Genomic DNA, 15,835 nt, shown 5'->3' on the forward strand with positions numbered 1-15,835 from the left:
ACAGTTAGTGGACACTGACAGATGTGTGCTGAATATGAAAGGAAACAAAAGAACTAAAGAAGGTTTGCAGTGTTAAAAACAAGAACTACATGAAGGTTGTTTCATCCTGCTGTAACTTATGACAGAAGCATCTTTTGTTTGTTTTTTTATTTATTTACACAAAGACAGATGTTGAAATAACAGGAGTAACAGTTTAATTCAATTGAAATCGGTCCAATCGTCTATAGTGAAATTATTGTTTTTCATTAGTTGGCAAAAGATGGGGGTTGTTGACGGCAATTCAGTGAATGCAACAGGGGAGGACGCCAGTTTGGATGGAGGGGAATCAGCAGGACAGATGAGATTTTGTTTAGGAGTCGAGTAGTTGTGTGAATGAGGAGAGGAGAGCACATTAGACTGCTGAGAGACGGGGAGGTAGTCAAGCACTGACCACATGTCTTCTTGGATTTCAGCAAAACAGATGGGCTCATCTCGGTCTTGAAATAATTCAACTCGGGGTTGAACTGATGCAGTTTGAGAGGCATCTACAGGAGAGGCAGGGGTGGGTGAGGGCTGCTGAGACTGCGCAGTGATGGGGAGGGGGTCGAGCTCTTCCAGCACTGACAGCAGTTCTTCCTCACTGTCTGCGACAAAGGCTTCCTCTGTCTGGAACTGAAGGGCTGCAACAGGGGAGTCCAATGAGGAAAACAAACACAGAGTTTTCATTAGCTGATACAAACTCTGTGCAGTGACTGTTTCATCATTCAGTGCAGTGATGCACACATGTAGGAACTGCATGTTGGCACTTTGGACATACATAGTTTTCTTTGGTCGACCAGGCTGGATGCTCTTTGGCATGATTCTGTCTTTCTGTTTCAGCCTGCTTGAAATATCTGGCTTTCTGGTCGTTTGAAAGCGACTTCCACTGTGGACAGAAGATCATAAGAACACACTGTGAGCACTGCTACTACACATAACTACAGGACAGCTGGGACACATGCAAAAACATGAGCAGACAACATTAACAGATGCATAAATGTATGCAGAGTTACACACTTACTCTCTGTCCCACCACTGCATTTACGGCTGCACTTCCAGGGATGTTGAGTTCAGCAATGACCTTTGGCCTCTGCTCTTTGAGATAGAGCATGAAGGCATTTGGCAGCTTCGTGACGTATGGCCCATCTTCATCCTGAATGTGTTCACTGACAGGTGTTGCCAGCTGTGGTGGCTTGTCTCGCGCTCAAAGAGGACAAAATAGAGAACAATACAGTGTTCAGCTGCCTGGCTGTGCTTTACACACAGCCCTGCTCTGGTACACCCACTATGCCGGCCTTTGTACACTCTCTCCATCTAATGATAGAGAGGAAGGATACATTCACTACTTCTAGCCTCCACTATTCAAATTGAGTATTTTCACAGTGTCCTAAAAGCTTCCTGAAAAGCCTTTACACTATTTTCCAAAACGCTGCATCCAGAGCACAGTCAGGGACTGGAAGGAGAGAGTAGATTTCCCCCATATGGACTTCTCTCTTCATTGGCTCCCAATTAAATCCCAAATAAAAATCCAAATACTTGCCCTCACACACACAAGGTCTTGAATAATCACCCCCAATTTTGTCTACAAGATCTCACAGTGCCATATCATCCCAACAGAGTGCTTTGCTCTCAGACTGCTGGCTTCCGAGGGGATTTAAAAGTACAATGGAAGGCAGAGCCATCACTTTTCAGGCCCCTCTCTGTGGAACCAGCTCCCACTTTGTATTCGGGACACAGACACTTGCTCTCATTTTTTAATTAAGCGTGAAACCTTTTTGCCAAAGTCCAATAACTTGAGAGAGGAGCCAAAGACGTCCTCGTCCCAGATTCGTCCCAAGACAGATTCACACCTATTCGCACCTTGTCTGCTGTGACCTGAAGAACTCGCGTGACCATTGCGACTCTCAAGGTGCTAAAAATCACACAAGAGTTTAAATGCGTGAGAGGCCACACTTGAGTAGCAAAGAAGCTTAGCTGATGAGATTAAATGTGCAGTTGCATGAGAGCACTAGTCTTTTTAGTGATCTACCTTTTGACCAGTTTAGAACCTGACAAGCGAGTAATCACAATGCCCACCTTGTTAATTGTCCTGAAAGCTTCATAAGCCGGACAATGACTCAGTGATGTTGCAGTTTTTCACAGCGATGGTGGTATAGTGGCGAGCATAGCTGCCTTCCAAGCAGTTGACCCGGGTTCGATTCCCGGCCATCGCAGTTGCTTCTCGCAGTGCTGTTCAAGCATGTGGGCTGCGTACTGTTTTACAGTAAAAACGTTCTCCGCTCTTTCTGCAAAGGCTTACAATGTCAGGCCAGGTGCATTCTTCATCGGCCTCGCTGCTACCGTTTGCTGTGGAAAGACACTGTTCACACAGGCTTTGAGTTCTCATCACTTCATACATATACCTTCTTACATGAAACTGTGATTGGACACGCTACTTCTTCATAAAGACACCCAGTCCCACTTTAAATATTGTGCTGAATGTTTGGAATGAAGATAACATTTTACTAACCATGTACTGATCAGCTCTTTGCGGTGGCAAAATCATCAGCTGTGTGTGTTACTGTTCATGCAAACAAGCAAGCTAATGTCAGCCAGCTAGCTTCAACCGCAGCTGTGCTGCACCGATCTCACGGAACTGCAAAACCACAAGCTTTCTCACCAAAGTCATGCAGCTACCGCATTTACAATCCAGCGTGGCCGTTGTTGTGCACATCCTACTTGAAAGACGTGTGGCGTAGGACTTGGAAGACGTATGTCTTTCAAGTATGTAGCTCCAAAACCAAATGTGGTTGTTGTGGCCGAGCGGTCAAGGCGATGGACTCGAAATCCATTGGGGTCTCCCCGCACAGGTTCGAATCCTGTCGACAACGGTCAGCTGTTTTGCGGCAGTCCAGACGTTGATTTGAGAAGAAGCCACGGCATGGAGTTCACCTGAGAAGGTGCCAGGAGAAAGAGCCAGGCCTTTGCTTGTGAAAATAGAGCACGCAGAAGCAATGGACCCAGCTATGTCCTGACAAAATTAGGCACATATTCAGTAAACATGGCATCCTTCAATTGCTCTCTTAGCCACCCCAGACGTGTAGTCATCCAGGATCCTGTCTGAGTACCGCCAATGACTGATGCGTCTGACAAATGCTGATTGCTTTGCAAGAGGATCGGGATTGGAGGGACAGCGGATTTCACCGGGAATGGGACAACAGCAGAAATAGCTTCAAACATCAAACATTACTGCATGAAAAGCACAAAGAGTGGACACATTTCATTGTTTGGAACACTGCTTTTCACTTCAGCTCTTTGCATGTAAAAACTTTGCTCTTCTCCACAGCTGGCTGACGGACACGCAAAAGTGCAAGCAAGAGTGGCCACAGACCCACTATGCCGGTGTCGTGCCAAAGTAGGTATCCCCGACAGAATTTGTTTCCCCTGTGCTGGGAGCATGCAGGAAGTACTGATGTTTTCATTTTGTGAAAAATTAGTATCGTTACATTACCATTCAGTTTGAGGGTTACAACAGAAAATTATATATTTATTGCTCACGGGGTATCAGATGGGATTATTTTAATAAACCATAAACATTTTGGCTAATAACTATTTTTATTCTCCTGTAACTTTATTATATAAAGAGCTAAATCCTCCAAAGTTTCAGGAGAAATGCGTCATAATAAGAAGTGTTTGTGAACGAAAAATCAGCAATGTGGGATACTGTTTGTCCGTGATTTACACAGGGGGAACAAATTGTGGCAGGACCAGCCTGATATTATTTGTATCCCACTATAACTTCGTTGTATAAAGAGCTAAGATCTCAAAAATGTCAGGAGTAGTCAGTCATTATAAGAAGTGTTTGTAAACTAAAAATCAACAATGTGGGATACTGTTTGTCCGTGATTTGGACAGTCCAGCGTGTGCTCCCGACGCAGGGGAAACAAATTCTGTCGGGGATACCTAGTTTGGCACGATAGTAACTTCAGGTCACTGCAACAAGCCCAGGTACAGTTTACCGACGGATGGGTGCAGGACCTTGAAATGCACCGTGTAGAACGAAAGACCATCGTACGTATCATAAGTTTACCAGTCTCACAAATCGTCTTCATAAATACACAATCGTTAACCGTTTATTAATAGGACCTTTGAGCTCAACGGTAATTAATTAGCAGTGGAAATAATTTCTGGTACGCGTTACAGAAATGTAGCAGTGACAACAATACTGTATGCTGTAATCGTACTGGGCAATTGGTGATACAAAAAACTGTTTTATCCTGTGAATAAAAGTATATGTTTTTGTCAATGTACCAAAATAACAGAAGCGAAACGCAATATTGTGTCAGGACAATTCACTATTTATGCACAACAAACAAAGGAGCGACAATTTCTGTTCAGCGCCAGACTTGCTTGTAACCTATATCACCAATTATGTTATGAAAATGACGCATTAACTACAACAGCAGACTGACCTTTGTGTAAATGCTTGGAGCAGACTAACCTGTGAGCTGGAGGGTTCTGGGACGTTATATTTGGTCTTTGAATGGCTGCAATCCAGGCCACCCGTCGCCTCTTTGTTACTTCGGAAACATGGCTCGAACAATTTCTCTTCAACGACGTAATCCGATAACAATCGATCTCTTTACCCGTCGGCTTCCCGTGGCTGTCATGCGACCGGCTATTGCAGTTAATAATACAACAGCTTCTTGCCATTTTTGTGTTTCTTTTTTATCGCTGTGATTTCAATTGAAAGCCTGCGTGCGCTCGTACCTCTTGCCACGAGTTCCCAGAATCCTTTGCGGTTTTACCCCTGAATGACGTCACATTTTCAATCTCTATATAATATGTATGTTAAATTTTATATTTGGGGTGAAATATCAAGTCTTTTCAAGTAAACCGGTTCAAGTCCAATTCAAGTCCCAGGTCATTGGTGTAAAAGTCCAAGTCAAGTCACAAGTCTTACAACATTTTTTCAAGTCAAGTCTAAAGTCATAAAATTAATGACTCGAGTCTGACTCGAGTCCAAGTCATGTGACTCGAGTCCACACCTCTGGTTGTTTATGATCAGTAAAAAATAAAACAAACAGTGGGACACAGAGTTTTCTTAAAAATAAACACATGAAAAAAGTCTTTGGTATATTATCTTAATTGCCTCTAGATGCTCCCAGGGCTAGGACTCAGCTATCTCCAGCATGGACTGCAGGATGGAAGCAACAACAATAAAGAGGATGATAGAGAGGAGGAAGGCTCTGTGGATGACCTGCGCCTCAATGAGGCCAGTTTGGACAGCAAGGATTAGCAAGGTGATCCCTTCAGTCATCCCCCTGCACAGAGAGGAAGCAACCTATTATGCTACAATATAGTCTTTGTGCCAGCGAGGCTTGTACTTGACGCGTGGCAGTCTTCTGGCAGTAGGTGAGCCAGTCTGAGTGTGGTGCAGCCTAGCAGTGTCAGCGTTCTTTTCAGTCACTGGGCGACAGCGTGCTAGATGAGTGGCATTCCAACTCTTTCCATCACTCAGCAAGAAGGCATTCAAGCCTTTGGCTTTTGTTACTGTTACAGGAGGGGTAAATCTGGGATGTCCTTTGGGAACATGGTGGGGTTTCCTTATCCTCACACTCTCTCCTGGTAGAAAAGAAGGTTTCCGTGCGTGACGCCTACCATCAGTGTAACGTTGCATTTTCAACTGATATTTCTGAACTGAGTGACGTGCAACGTATCCAGTGGAGACACAGCAGGAGGCAAAGGGAGTACATCCAGTATAGTACGCATCTTCCTGCCACACAGGAGTTCTTAGGGAGAGGGAAGTAGAGGGAAGTAGTTGCATGCGGTGTTGCACAGTAAACTTGAAGCCAATCCAGCACAGTCGCCTTCCATGGTTTCGACTGCTGGATTGATGTCTGGATACAGGTGCGGAGGGCACGATGAAACCGTTCGATTGCTCCGTTTGCAGCTGGGTAGTAGACAGATGTTCTGCTGTGGGAGATGCCTCTATTCTGGAGGAATGAGGTGAACATTACAGAGGTGAACTGTGCACCATTGTCAGTTATGATGTTCTCTGGGTTGCCATGACGACTAAAGACAGATGAGAGGAACTGAATGACATCATCAGTAGTAGCATAAGGTGAAAAGGCAAGCTCAGGCCATTTGGAGTAGTAGTCAGTCAATGTTATGACGTATCTACAAGCAGGTATTGCAGTATCAAAAGGCCCAACAATGTCAAGACCAAGTTTTTTCCACGGTCCATCAGGCAGTGGGACGGGTTGGAGAGGAGCAGGATTAGTATGTGCAGTTTTGTCATTGGACTGGCAAAGGAGGCATGAGGTTATGGCAGACTGAACTTGCGAGTCCATTTTTGGCCACCAGTAGAGATCTCTTAATCTTTGTTTTGTGCGCACAATGGTGACTTTCATGTGCCAGTGCAATCAGTTTAGGTCTCACTGAAAGTGGTGCAATGAGCCTTGAGCCTCTGAGAACATAATCACTTAGGGTTGAGAGTTCATTACGGATTTTGTAGTAAGGTGCAAGCGTGACATCAAATGCTTTGATTGAGGCAGGCCAGCCACTTTGTATTTGTGAACGCAAAGCAACCAGTTCAGGGCAAGTTGAACAGGCAGAGTCAAAGCCCGCAACTGGAAGTGAGGACATGGCAGCAGAAACTTGGGCTACCATTTCATGATCTGAATCTGATGTGGAATGGGAAGAAACAAGCAGGGGCAGGCGAGAGAGACAGTCAGCTGTATAGTTCTGAGAACCTGGGCGGCAAATAACATCATAGTCAAAACACAGGAGGCGGGCAGACCAGCGGGCGATGCGCATGCCAACCCTATTAAACCCTTTGGTGCTCAGCAGCGTTGTCAGAGCTTGGTGGTCTGTCGGCAGAGTGAAACGTCGGCCCCACAAATACGTTCTCCATTTCTCTGCAGCCCACACACAAGCATAAGCTTCTTTTTCAACAGTTGAGTACTTTTGATCTGTTGCAGGCAGTGTGCAGGTAGCAAACGCCACAGGTTTTTCTGTGCCATCAGGTTGCACTTGAGCAAATACAGCACCAAGCCCATAGTCACTTGCATCAGTAGAGATCACAACACGCAAGGCAGGGTCAAACAGTGCCAGTGCAGGACTATTCACCAGGAGTTTTTTTACTTCTTCAAAGCTCGCTTGTGCACCTGAAGTCCATGTGAAAGTGTTCTTGTCGTTAGCACAGCCACACATAGGGGCTACAACAGTTGCAAAGTTTGGCAAAACTTGGAGTACCATGACACCAAGTCCAAGAAGGATCTCAAACTGAGGGAACTGGGGAGGATTAAAGGGGCAGCACAGCAGCGTTTTGGAAAACAGTGTAAAGGCTTTTCAGGAAGCTTTTAGGACACTGTGAAAATACTGAATTTGAATAGTGGAGGCTAGAAGTAGTGAATGTATCCTTCCTCTCTATCATTAGATGGAGAGAGTGTACAAAGGCCGGCATAGTGGGTCTGTGGCCACTCTTGCTTGCACTTTTGCGTGTCCGTCAGCCAGCTGTGGAGAAGAGCAAAGTTTTTACATGCAAAGAGCTGAAGTGAAAAGCAGTGTTCCAAACAATGAAATGTGTCCACTCTTTGTGCTTTTCATGCAGTAATGTTTGATGTTTGAAGCTATTTCTGCTGTTGTCCCATTCCCGGTGAAATCCGCTGTCCCTCCAATCCCGATCCTCTTGCAAAGCAATCAGCATTTGTCAGACGCATCAGTCATTGGCGGTACTCAGACAGGATCCTGGATGACTACACGTCTGGGGTGGCTAAGAGAGCAATTGAAGGATGCCATGTTTACTGAATATGTGCCTAATTTTGTCAGGACATAGCTGGGTCCATTGCTTCTGCGTGCTCTATTTTCACAAGCAAAGGCCTGGCTCTTTCTCCTGGCACCTTCTCAGGTGAACTCCATGCCGTGGCTTCTTCTCAAATCAACGTCTGGACTGCCGCAAAACAGCTGACCGTTGTCGACAGGATTCGAACCTGTGCGGGGAGACCCCAATGGATTTCGAGTCCATCGCCTTGACCGCTCGGCCACAACAACCACATTTGGTTTTGGAGCTACATACTTGAAAGACATACGTCTTCCAAGTCCTACGCCACACGTCTTTCAAGTAGGATGTGCACAACAACGGCCACGCTGGATTGTAAATGCGGTAGCTGCATGACTTTGGTGAGAAAGCTTGTGGTTTTGCAGTTCCGTGAGATCGGTGCAGCACAGCTGCGGTTGAAGCTAGCTGGCTGACATTAGCTTGCTTGTTTGCATGAACAGTAACACACACAGCTGATGATTTTGCCACCGCAAAGAGCTGATCAGTACATGGTTAGTAAAATGTTATCTTCATTCCAAACATTCAGCACAATATTTAAAGTGGGACTGGGTGTCTTTATGAAGAAGTAGCGTGTCCAATCACAGTTTCATGTAAGAAGGTATATGTATGAAGTGATGAGAACTCAAAGCCTGTGTGAACAGTGTCTTTCCACAGCAAACGGTAGCAGCGAGGCCGATGAAGAATGCACCTGGCCTGACATTGTAAGCCTTTGCAGAAAGAGCGGAGAACGTTTTTACTGTAAAACAGTACGCAGCCCACATGCTTGAACAGCACTGCGAGAAGCAACTGCGATGGCCGGGAATCGAACCCGGGTCAACTGCTTGGAAGGCAGCTATGCTCGCCACTATACCACCATCGCTGTGAAAAAATGCAACATCACTGAGTCATTGTCCGGCTTATGAAGCTTTCAGGACAATTAACAAGGTGGGCATTGTGATTACTCGCTTGTCAGGTTCTAAACTGGTCAAAAGGTAGATCACTAAAAAGACTAGTGCTCTCATGCAACTGCACATTTAATCTCATCAGCTAAGCTTCTTTGCTACTCAAGTGTGGCCTCTCACGCATTTAAACTCTTGTGTGATTTTTAGCACCTTGAGAGTCGCAATGGTCACGCGAGTTCTTCAGGTCACAGCAGACAAGGTGCGAATAGGTGTGAATCTGTCTTGGGACGAATCTGGGACGAGGACGTCTTTGGCTCCTCTCTCAAGTTATTGGACTTTGGCAAAAAGGTTTCACGCTTAATTAAAAAATGAGAGCAAGTGTCTGTGTCCCGAATACAAAGTGGGAGCTGGTTCCACAGAGAGGGGCCTGAAAAGTGATGGCTCTGCCTTCCATTGTACTTTTAAATCCCCTCGGAAGACAGCAGTCTGAGAGCAAAGCACTCTGTTGGGATGATATGGCACTGTGAGATCTTGTAGACAAAATTGGGGGTGATTATTCAAGACCTTGTGTGTGTGAGGGCAAGTATTTGGATTTTTATTTGGGATTTAATTGGGAGCCAATGAAGAGAGAAGTCCATATGGGGGAAATATACTCTCTCCTTCCAGTCCCTGACTGTGCTCTGGATGCAGCGTTTTGGAAAATAGTGTAAAGGCTTTTCAGGAAGCTTTTAGGACACTGTGAAAATACTCAATTTGAATAGTGGAGGCTAGAAGTAGTGAATGTATCCTTCCTCTCTATCATTAGATGGAGAGAGTGTACAAAGGCCGGCATAGTGGGTGTACCAGAGCAGGGCTGTGTGTAAAGCACAGCCAGGCAGCTGAACACTGTATTGTTCTCTATTTTGTCCTCTTTGAGCGCGAGACAAGCCACCACAGCTGGCAACACCTGTCAGTGAACACATTCAGGATGAAGATGGGAAGTGAGGAAGAACTGCTGTCAGTGCTGGAAGAGCTCGACCCCCTCCCCATCACTGCGCAGTCTCAGCAGCCCTCACCCACCCCTGCCTCTCCTGTAGATGCCTCTCAAACTGCATCAGTTCAACCCCGAGTTGAATTATTCCAAGACCGAGATGAGCCCATCTGTTTTGCTGAAATCCAAGAAGACGTGGTCAGTGCTTGACTACCTCCCCGTCTCTCAGCAGTCTAATGTGCTCTCCTCTCCTCATTCACACAACTACTCGACTCCTAAACAAAATCTCATCTGTCCTGCTGATTCCCCTCCATCCAAACTGGCGTCCTCCCCTGTTGCATTCACTGAATTGCCGTCAACAACCCCCATCTTTTGCCAACTAATGAAAAACAATAATTTCACTATAGACGATTGGACCGATTTCAATTGAATTAAACTGTTACTCCTGTTATTTCAACATCTGTCTTTGTGTAAATAAATGAAAAAACAAACAAAAGATGCTTCTGTCATAAGTTACAGCAGGATGAAACAACCTTCATGTAGTTCTTGTTTTTAACACTGCAAACCTTCTTTAGTTCTTTTGTTTCCTTTCATATTCAGCACACATCTGTCAGTGTCCACTAACTGTCAGGGAAAAGCCAGATAAAAACACTGTGGGGTCTTTTGGGACACGTGCTCGTTGGGTTTACTCATAGATATCAGAAATGATCTGTTCTGTATTCAAAGGATACACGAAGGACGTTTGTATTAAATGCAATATAGCGACTGATCATATGCTGCTTTCTTTGGGGGCTTTTCACCACCATGTTACACAAATCCAGTTTCTAACTGAAAAGAAAATCCTTCACCATTTTCTAATCAAATTCCCTGGTTTCCCATGTCAGAGATGTCATGGCTGAAAGGATCATCGCCTATTGAGCTCAAAGCTAAACTCTTGTGTAGGGCCTCTTTCCATGTTGCACCATTCATTTTAAAAAGTCCTGGTAACAAGAGACAGAGGTGACTTGATGTATTACAGTTACTTCCCAATTTACAGAAATGATGTGACTTCTGACATTTTCCTAGCAGGAAATGTGCTACTGTGGGACACTGAAAGAATAAACAGCAAGGCACGTTTTGTTTTAATAACTTTTCTTTACTTCATTTGTATGAACTAGGTTTACCTTACAAAATTTTATACTGTATATAATGTTTTATGTTTAATTCATGTCAATGTCAGCTCGTGTTTACTCGGGTGAGCAGTACCGGCCCACAAAGAGAATGCTCTTGGTGGGTTTATGTCGGATGAAGAAGATGAAGTGATGATCAAAGAACATTTCAAAGCCCACACTGAGAAGTTGTTCAGAAAAAGAAGTTGAACCTGACCAAGATGAAATCCAAAATTGGGAATTAATTGTTTTATTGTATTATTTTTAATGTCACATATGGTGTTGTGTAATCCGTGTATGTATTATGTATCTCTGCTGATGTGTTTCATGCCTCACTTTCATTTTACTGTAATTAGGCTAGTTTTAAGTTTCTTGAGTATTCTGATAAGGATACTGTGTAGTATGATTTGCAAATGAAGAGGAATCAATTAGTCTTAAATTAATTGACTAAGAGAAATGAAGCGTTGGAAGAATGTTATGTTGATGACTATGAGGTTTCTGGGGTTTATTCAATAGAGCAACAACTGTGTGGGATCTTTATACAAATTCTTATATTCTATTTAGAGCTTGCTTTAAAGTATGTTAGCAAAAAAACAGCGCACGCATTCATTTTCACGATTTTTGTTCTTCTTTAGTCATTGGGTCTTTTTAGGTGGTACCTCCAGGTACCACAAGGGGGGATGTGGTGGATTTTTGTGTGATATGTATAACTATACACTATATATCTATGTGCACTGAACATATATATTTTAACTTTCATGTAGAGTCTTAAGCACAAGACATTTTGCTTCACCATGGTTTATTAAGGTGGTGCAGTAACAGGGCAGTTAATGCTGCTGAGAGTTCTCCTGCCTAACTCGCTCTCCAGCTAACTAACCTTCCCTAACGTCTTTCATGCAGCACATGTCTGTATCTATTTTTTCTACTCTTTTACAGAGCATCTTTTTGAGTGTCTTGATTTTAATTGGATCTAAAAGGGTTGGATCTCCACATCGTTGGTGGAAGAAGATTATCAGGATGGCTTCAAAATTTGCGACTACAGCCCCTCTTCTGTGGAACCAGCTTCCAGTTTGGATTCGGGAGACAGACACTATCTCTACTTTCAAGATTAGGCTTAAAACTTTCCTCTTTGGTAAAGTATATATTTAGGGCTGGACCAGGTGACCTTGAATCCTCCCTTAGTTATGCTGCAATAGATGTAGGCTGCCGGGGATTCCCATGATGCATTGAGTTTTTCCTTTCCAGTCACCTTTCTCACTCAGTATGAGTTAACTGCATTGAATCATATCTGTTATTAACCTCTGTCTCTCTTCCACAGCATGTCTTTTATCCTGTTTTCCTTCTCTTACCCCAACCGGTTGCAGCAGATGGCCCCGCCCCTCCCTGAGCCTGGTTCTGCTGGAGGTTTCTTCCTGTTAAAAGGGAGTTTTTCCTTCCCACTGTCGCCCAAGTGCTTGCTCATAGGGGGTCATATGATTGTTGGGTTGTTCTCTGTATCTATGAAGCACCTTGAGGCGACTTTTGTTGTGATTTGGCGCTATATAAATAAAATTGAATTGAATTGAATTGTGTTAACTTGTGTAGTTACACAAGTTACACAGGCAGAATGCCATGTGAACCCTGTCTCCAGGTGGAAAACAGAATGAGCGATACACCTGCTGTCAGGCCTGCAGGGTTTCTCCCTGTGATGTTCTTCTCTGTCTTGTGGTTGACATTTTTTTTTTTTTACTGGCACAAATAATTTGTGGGGCGTCTTATTGTGACACCTGATTGTTGTAGTATTTTTAAAATGGCTGTGCAAAAAAATAAAAATAAGAACCCCAGATGCATTGCCTGCATTTTTAGATGAATAGTTGTATATAACTTTATTATTCACAAAATTTTTGTTTAATTTTAATTTAAAATAATTACCACTTATATTTGCATTTCAAGTTATGAAAATAATTTACTAAACATGTCTGTGGTTTTTATAGTAAAGAGAAAATATAACTACTACTAGGGTTTTATGTGTTTGTGTGATTTCAGACCAGTTGTTTTAATAACTGTAAATTTGGACGTGTGAGGTTGTGCTGAAAAGAATGATACCAAGAAAGACAAGGTAAAAAAAACAACAACAATCAAAAGCAGCCAAAAATGGCCAATTATATTTTGGACCTCAGAATATTGACCCAACAAATCATGAAAAATGAGGTTTCAATAATTGTTTGTGACAGTGCAGCTTTCTGGCAGTAGTAGTAGTCAGTACAATTTGATTTTTTTCTAACAAAAACAGTATGAAACTTAAGTTAGACTTGTGTTTGGAAATGAGCCCCCGCCCAGTGTTGTGTAGCTTTCTGGATTTTATACTTATTGGTTACATATTTATTTATTATACAGGCTATACAGTACACACATTTTATGTAACTGAAATGTTTAATTATGTGGGCTATAGAAAATAATTAAGTTATAGACCATATTTATATGAAACATATGCTTAATGTATATTAATCATATGTAACACCTGCATATGTCTTTAAAACAAGGCTTTGATTTTGCCACCCCATTTGATTTCCATGCCAGCCTGGAAAAATTTCTCTAGATCCGCCCCTGGACCTGTCCTGGACCAGCAACATCAAATCAGTGACTAAAAGAGCTCAGCAGCGACTGCATTTTAAGAGACGACTGAAGAAGGTGCACATCCCCAAACCCATCTTTAATACTTTCTACAGAGGTACCATGCAGAGCATCCTAACCCGCTGCATCACAGTCTGGTATGAAAACTGTCATGCGTCCAATCGCAGAGCCCTCCAGAGGATTGTGTGGACCGCACAGCGTGTTATTGGCAGCTCTCTACCCAGTCTACAGGATATTTACACCTCACTGGGAAAGCCACTAGCATCATGGCTGACCCGCATCACCCTTCCCATCAACTGTTTACCACACTTCCCTCCAGAAGACGACTGCGTCATCAGGAGCAGGTCGGCAAGATTGTGCAATAGCATTTTCCCCCAAAGCAGTTTGGCTCCTGAACACCATGGTTCCCTCCTCTGCACTGAAAACTTCTCCACACACTTCTTGGACTACATAATACTCTCCTCTAATTATTATTACTATTATGATGTGAACATTTTGTGCACTTAAATCTTACTGTGCTAATGACCCCTGCATCAGCACCTTGTTTGGAATAGCAGTGGAGAAGACATAGATTCAATGCTGCAGACGTCTGAGCAAAGAAAGCTTCTAGAAGAGTAAAGACTAGCTAGAAGAATGAAGATTCACAGAGTAAATGTGAAAATTCATCACAGGGCTCTATGCACTTGATTAACTGACCATGAGCAAGTTTGCTAGTCTGGAGCATTCAGATCCACCACAAAGACTGTTCAGTGCTCACAGAAACTGCACAATACCCAAGAGCTGCATCTGAGCCTCTACAGGCCTTAAACAGCATGTTAATGTTCAAGACAGTTTAATTAGAAAAAGACAAAACAAGTATGGTTGGTCTGGAAGGGCCGCCAGGAGAAAGCTTCTTGTCTCTAAAGAGAACACAACAACTCAGTTGAGGTTTGCAAATTTGCCCTTGAAAGCTTCTGGAGCAACATATTTTTAAAAGATGAGACTAAAGTGGAGGTTTGGTCATAATGCACAGCAGTAACTTCAGCAAAAATCAAACACAGCACAAACACCTCAAATCCACTGTCAAGTACGCTGGTTCAATTGTGGTGATTTGAGCTTGTTCTGCAGACACAAGCAATAAGCACCTTGCAGTCCACGAACTCCTCTGTATGCCAAAGTTTTCTAGAGTCAAATGTGAGGCCGTCTGTCCAACAGCTAAAGCTTCTCCTAAATTAGGCCATGCAACAGGATAATGAGCCCAAGCACAGCAGCAAATCTATTGCATGGAAGTCCAGACCTCAACCTGACAGAAATGCTGTGTATAAAGAAATGCTTGCAAATGTTGATGAATTGAAGTTATTGCTGCTAACTGCTGCTTCTGTAACCGACTCAATCATAGAATGATTATGATATTGAAAAAGACAAATGCCTGAATCCTAAATTGTGGATATCCTTTTGTTGTGATCTAAAATGTAACACTAAATGTGATTAAAACACTAAAAATCTGGACTCTTGGGCTCAACAACTGCAAGGATCACCAGCCCGAGGAAAACACAAAATACACATGACCCCGTGACAAAGACAATTCATTCTTGAATGAAGACATTGATCTGACTTTTTAAAATTTTGCCAATTGTGTTTATTATTAAATTAATGAGGAAATAGAAAGGGGGGAGGGGTTTTAAAGAAGAAGGTAAAGGAAAGGGATAGAAAGGAGGAAAGAGATAGAGGAGAGAAAACCCCAACAATCCCCTCTGAGCAAGCACTAGGTGCGACAGTGGATAGGAAAAACTCCCTTTAAAGGAAGAAACCTATGACAGAACCAGGCTCTAGAGGGGGCAGTCAACTGTCGGGACTGGTTGGAGGGTGAGGGTGAAAAGAGAGAGGGGGGGGGGAGGGGGAGGAGATGGGACAGGTGATAGGAGTTAAAGGGAGACGGGGGAGGGAGAGGTGTCAGGAGAGAAAGGGAGAGAAAGAGAGAGGAGAGGTGAAAATTAAGATGGAACAGACGAGGTGACATTAGCAGTAGAAAAAGTAGAAAAAGTAGAAAAAGCAGGAGTGTCCCTCCTCCAGAAGAAGCGGAAGCGTTTTTTCTTCTTTTCCATGAGCTTTTCCACGAGCACTTTTTTCTCTAGGATGAGGGTTCTCAACTGATCGATTGTTTCTGCATTCTCCTGCTCAAGTCTCTTGCATGTTTTCTCCACTTCTTCTAATTTGGCTTGTTTGTCTTCGAGCCTTTCTTTCATTTCTTTAGATGTTGCCTCCTGCATTAGCTTTGCCTCGTGCAGCTCTGTATAACTCTGTTGTAATTTGTTGTGCGTGTCTTCCAACTGCTGACTTCTGCTCTCGATTTCTTGAAGTGAACACTGCAGGTCTTCGTTTGTTTTCTCTAGTTGTTGCTTTA

At 43.4% G+C, this 15,835-nt stretch overlaps 1 protein-coding gene across 1 annotated transcript; it reads right to left on the bottom strand.

The window, feature by feature from the left end:
- Nucleotides 1-171: 171 nt before the first annotated feature.
- Nucleotides 172-1,258, bottom strand: LOC309714688 (transcription factor 7-like). Its single transcript, XM_082547317.1, has 3 exons — nucleotides 1,040-1,258; nucleotides 797-904; nucleotides 172-659 (listed from the first exon to the last, which is right to left on the bottom strand). The coding sequence occupies exons 1-3, from the start codon at nucleotides 1,127-1,129 to the stop codon at nucleotides 525-527; spliced, it is 333 nt and encodes a 110-aa protein (XP_082403443.1). The 5' UTR covers nucleotides 1,130-1,258; the 3' UTR covers nucleotides 172-524.
- Nucleotides 1,259-15,835: the final 14,577 nt, after the last annotated feature.

Source organism: Aulonocara stuartgranti (assembly GCF_965226115.1).
Source record: "Aulonocara stuartgranti genome assembly, chromosome: 9".
NCBI classification, from domain to species: domain Eukaryota; kingdom Metazoa; phylum Chordata; class Actinopteri; order Cichliformes; family Cichlidae; genus Aulonocara; species Aulonocara stuartgranti.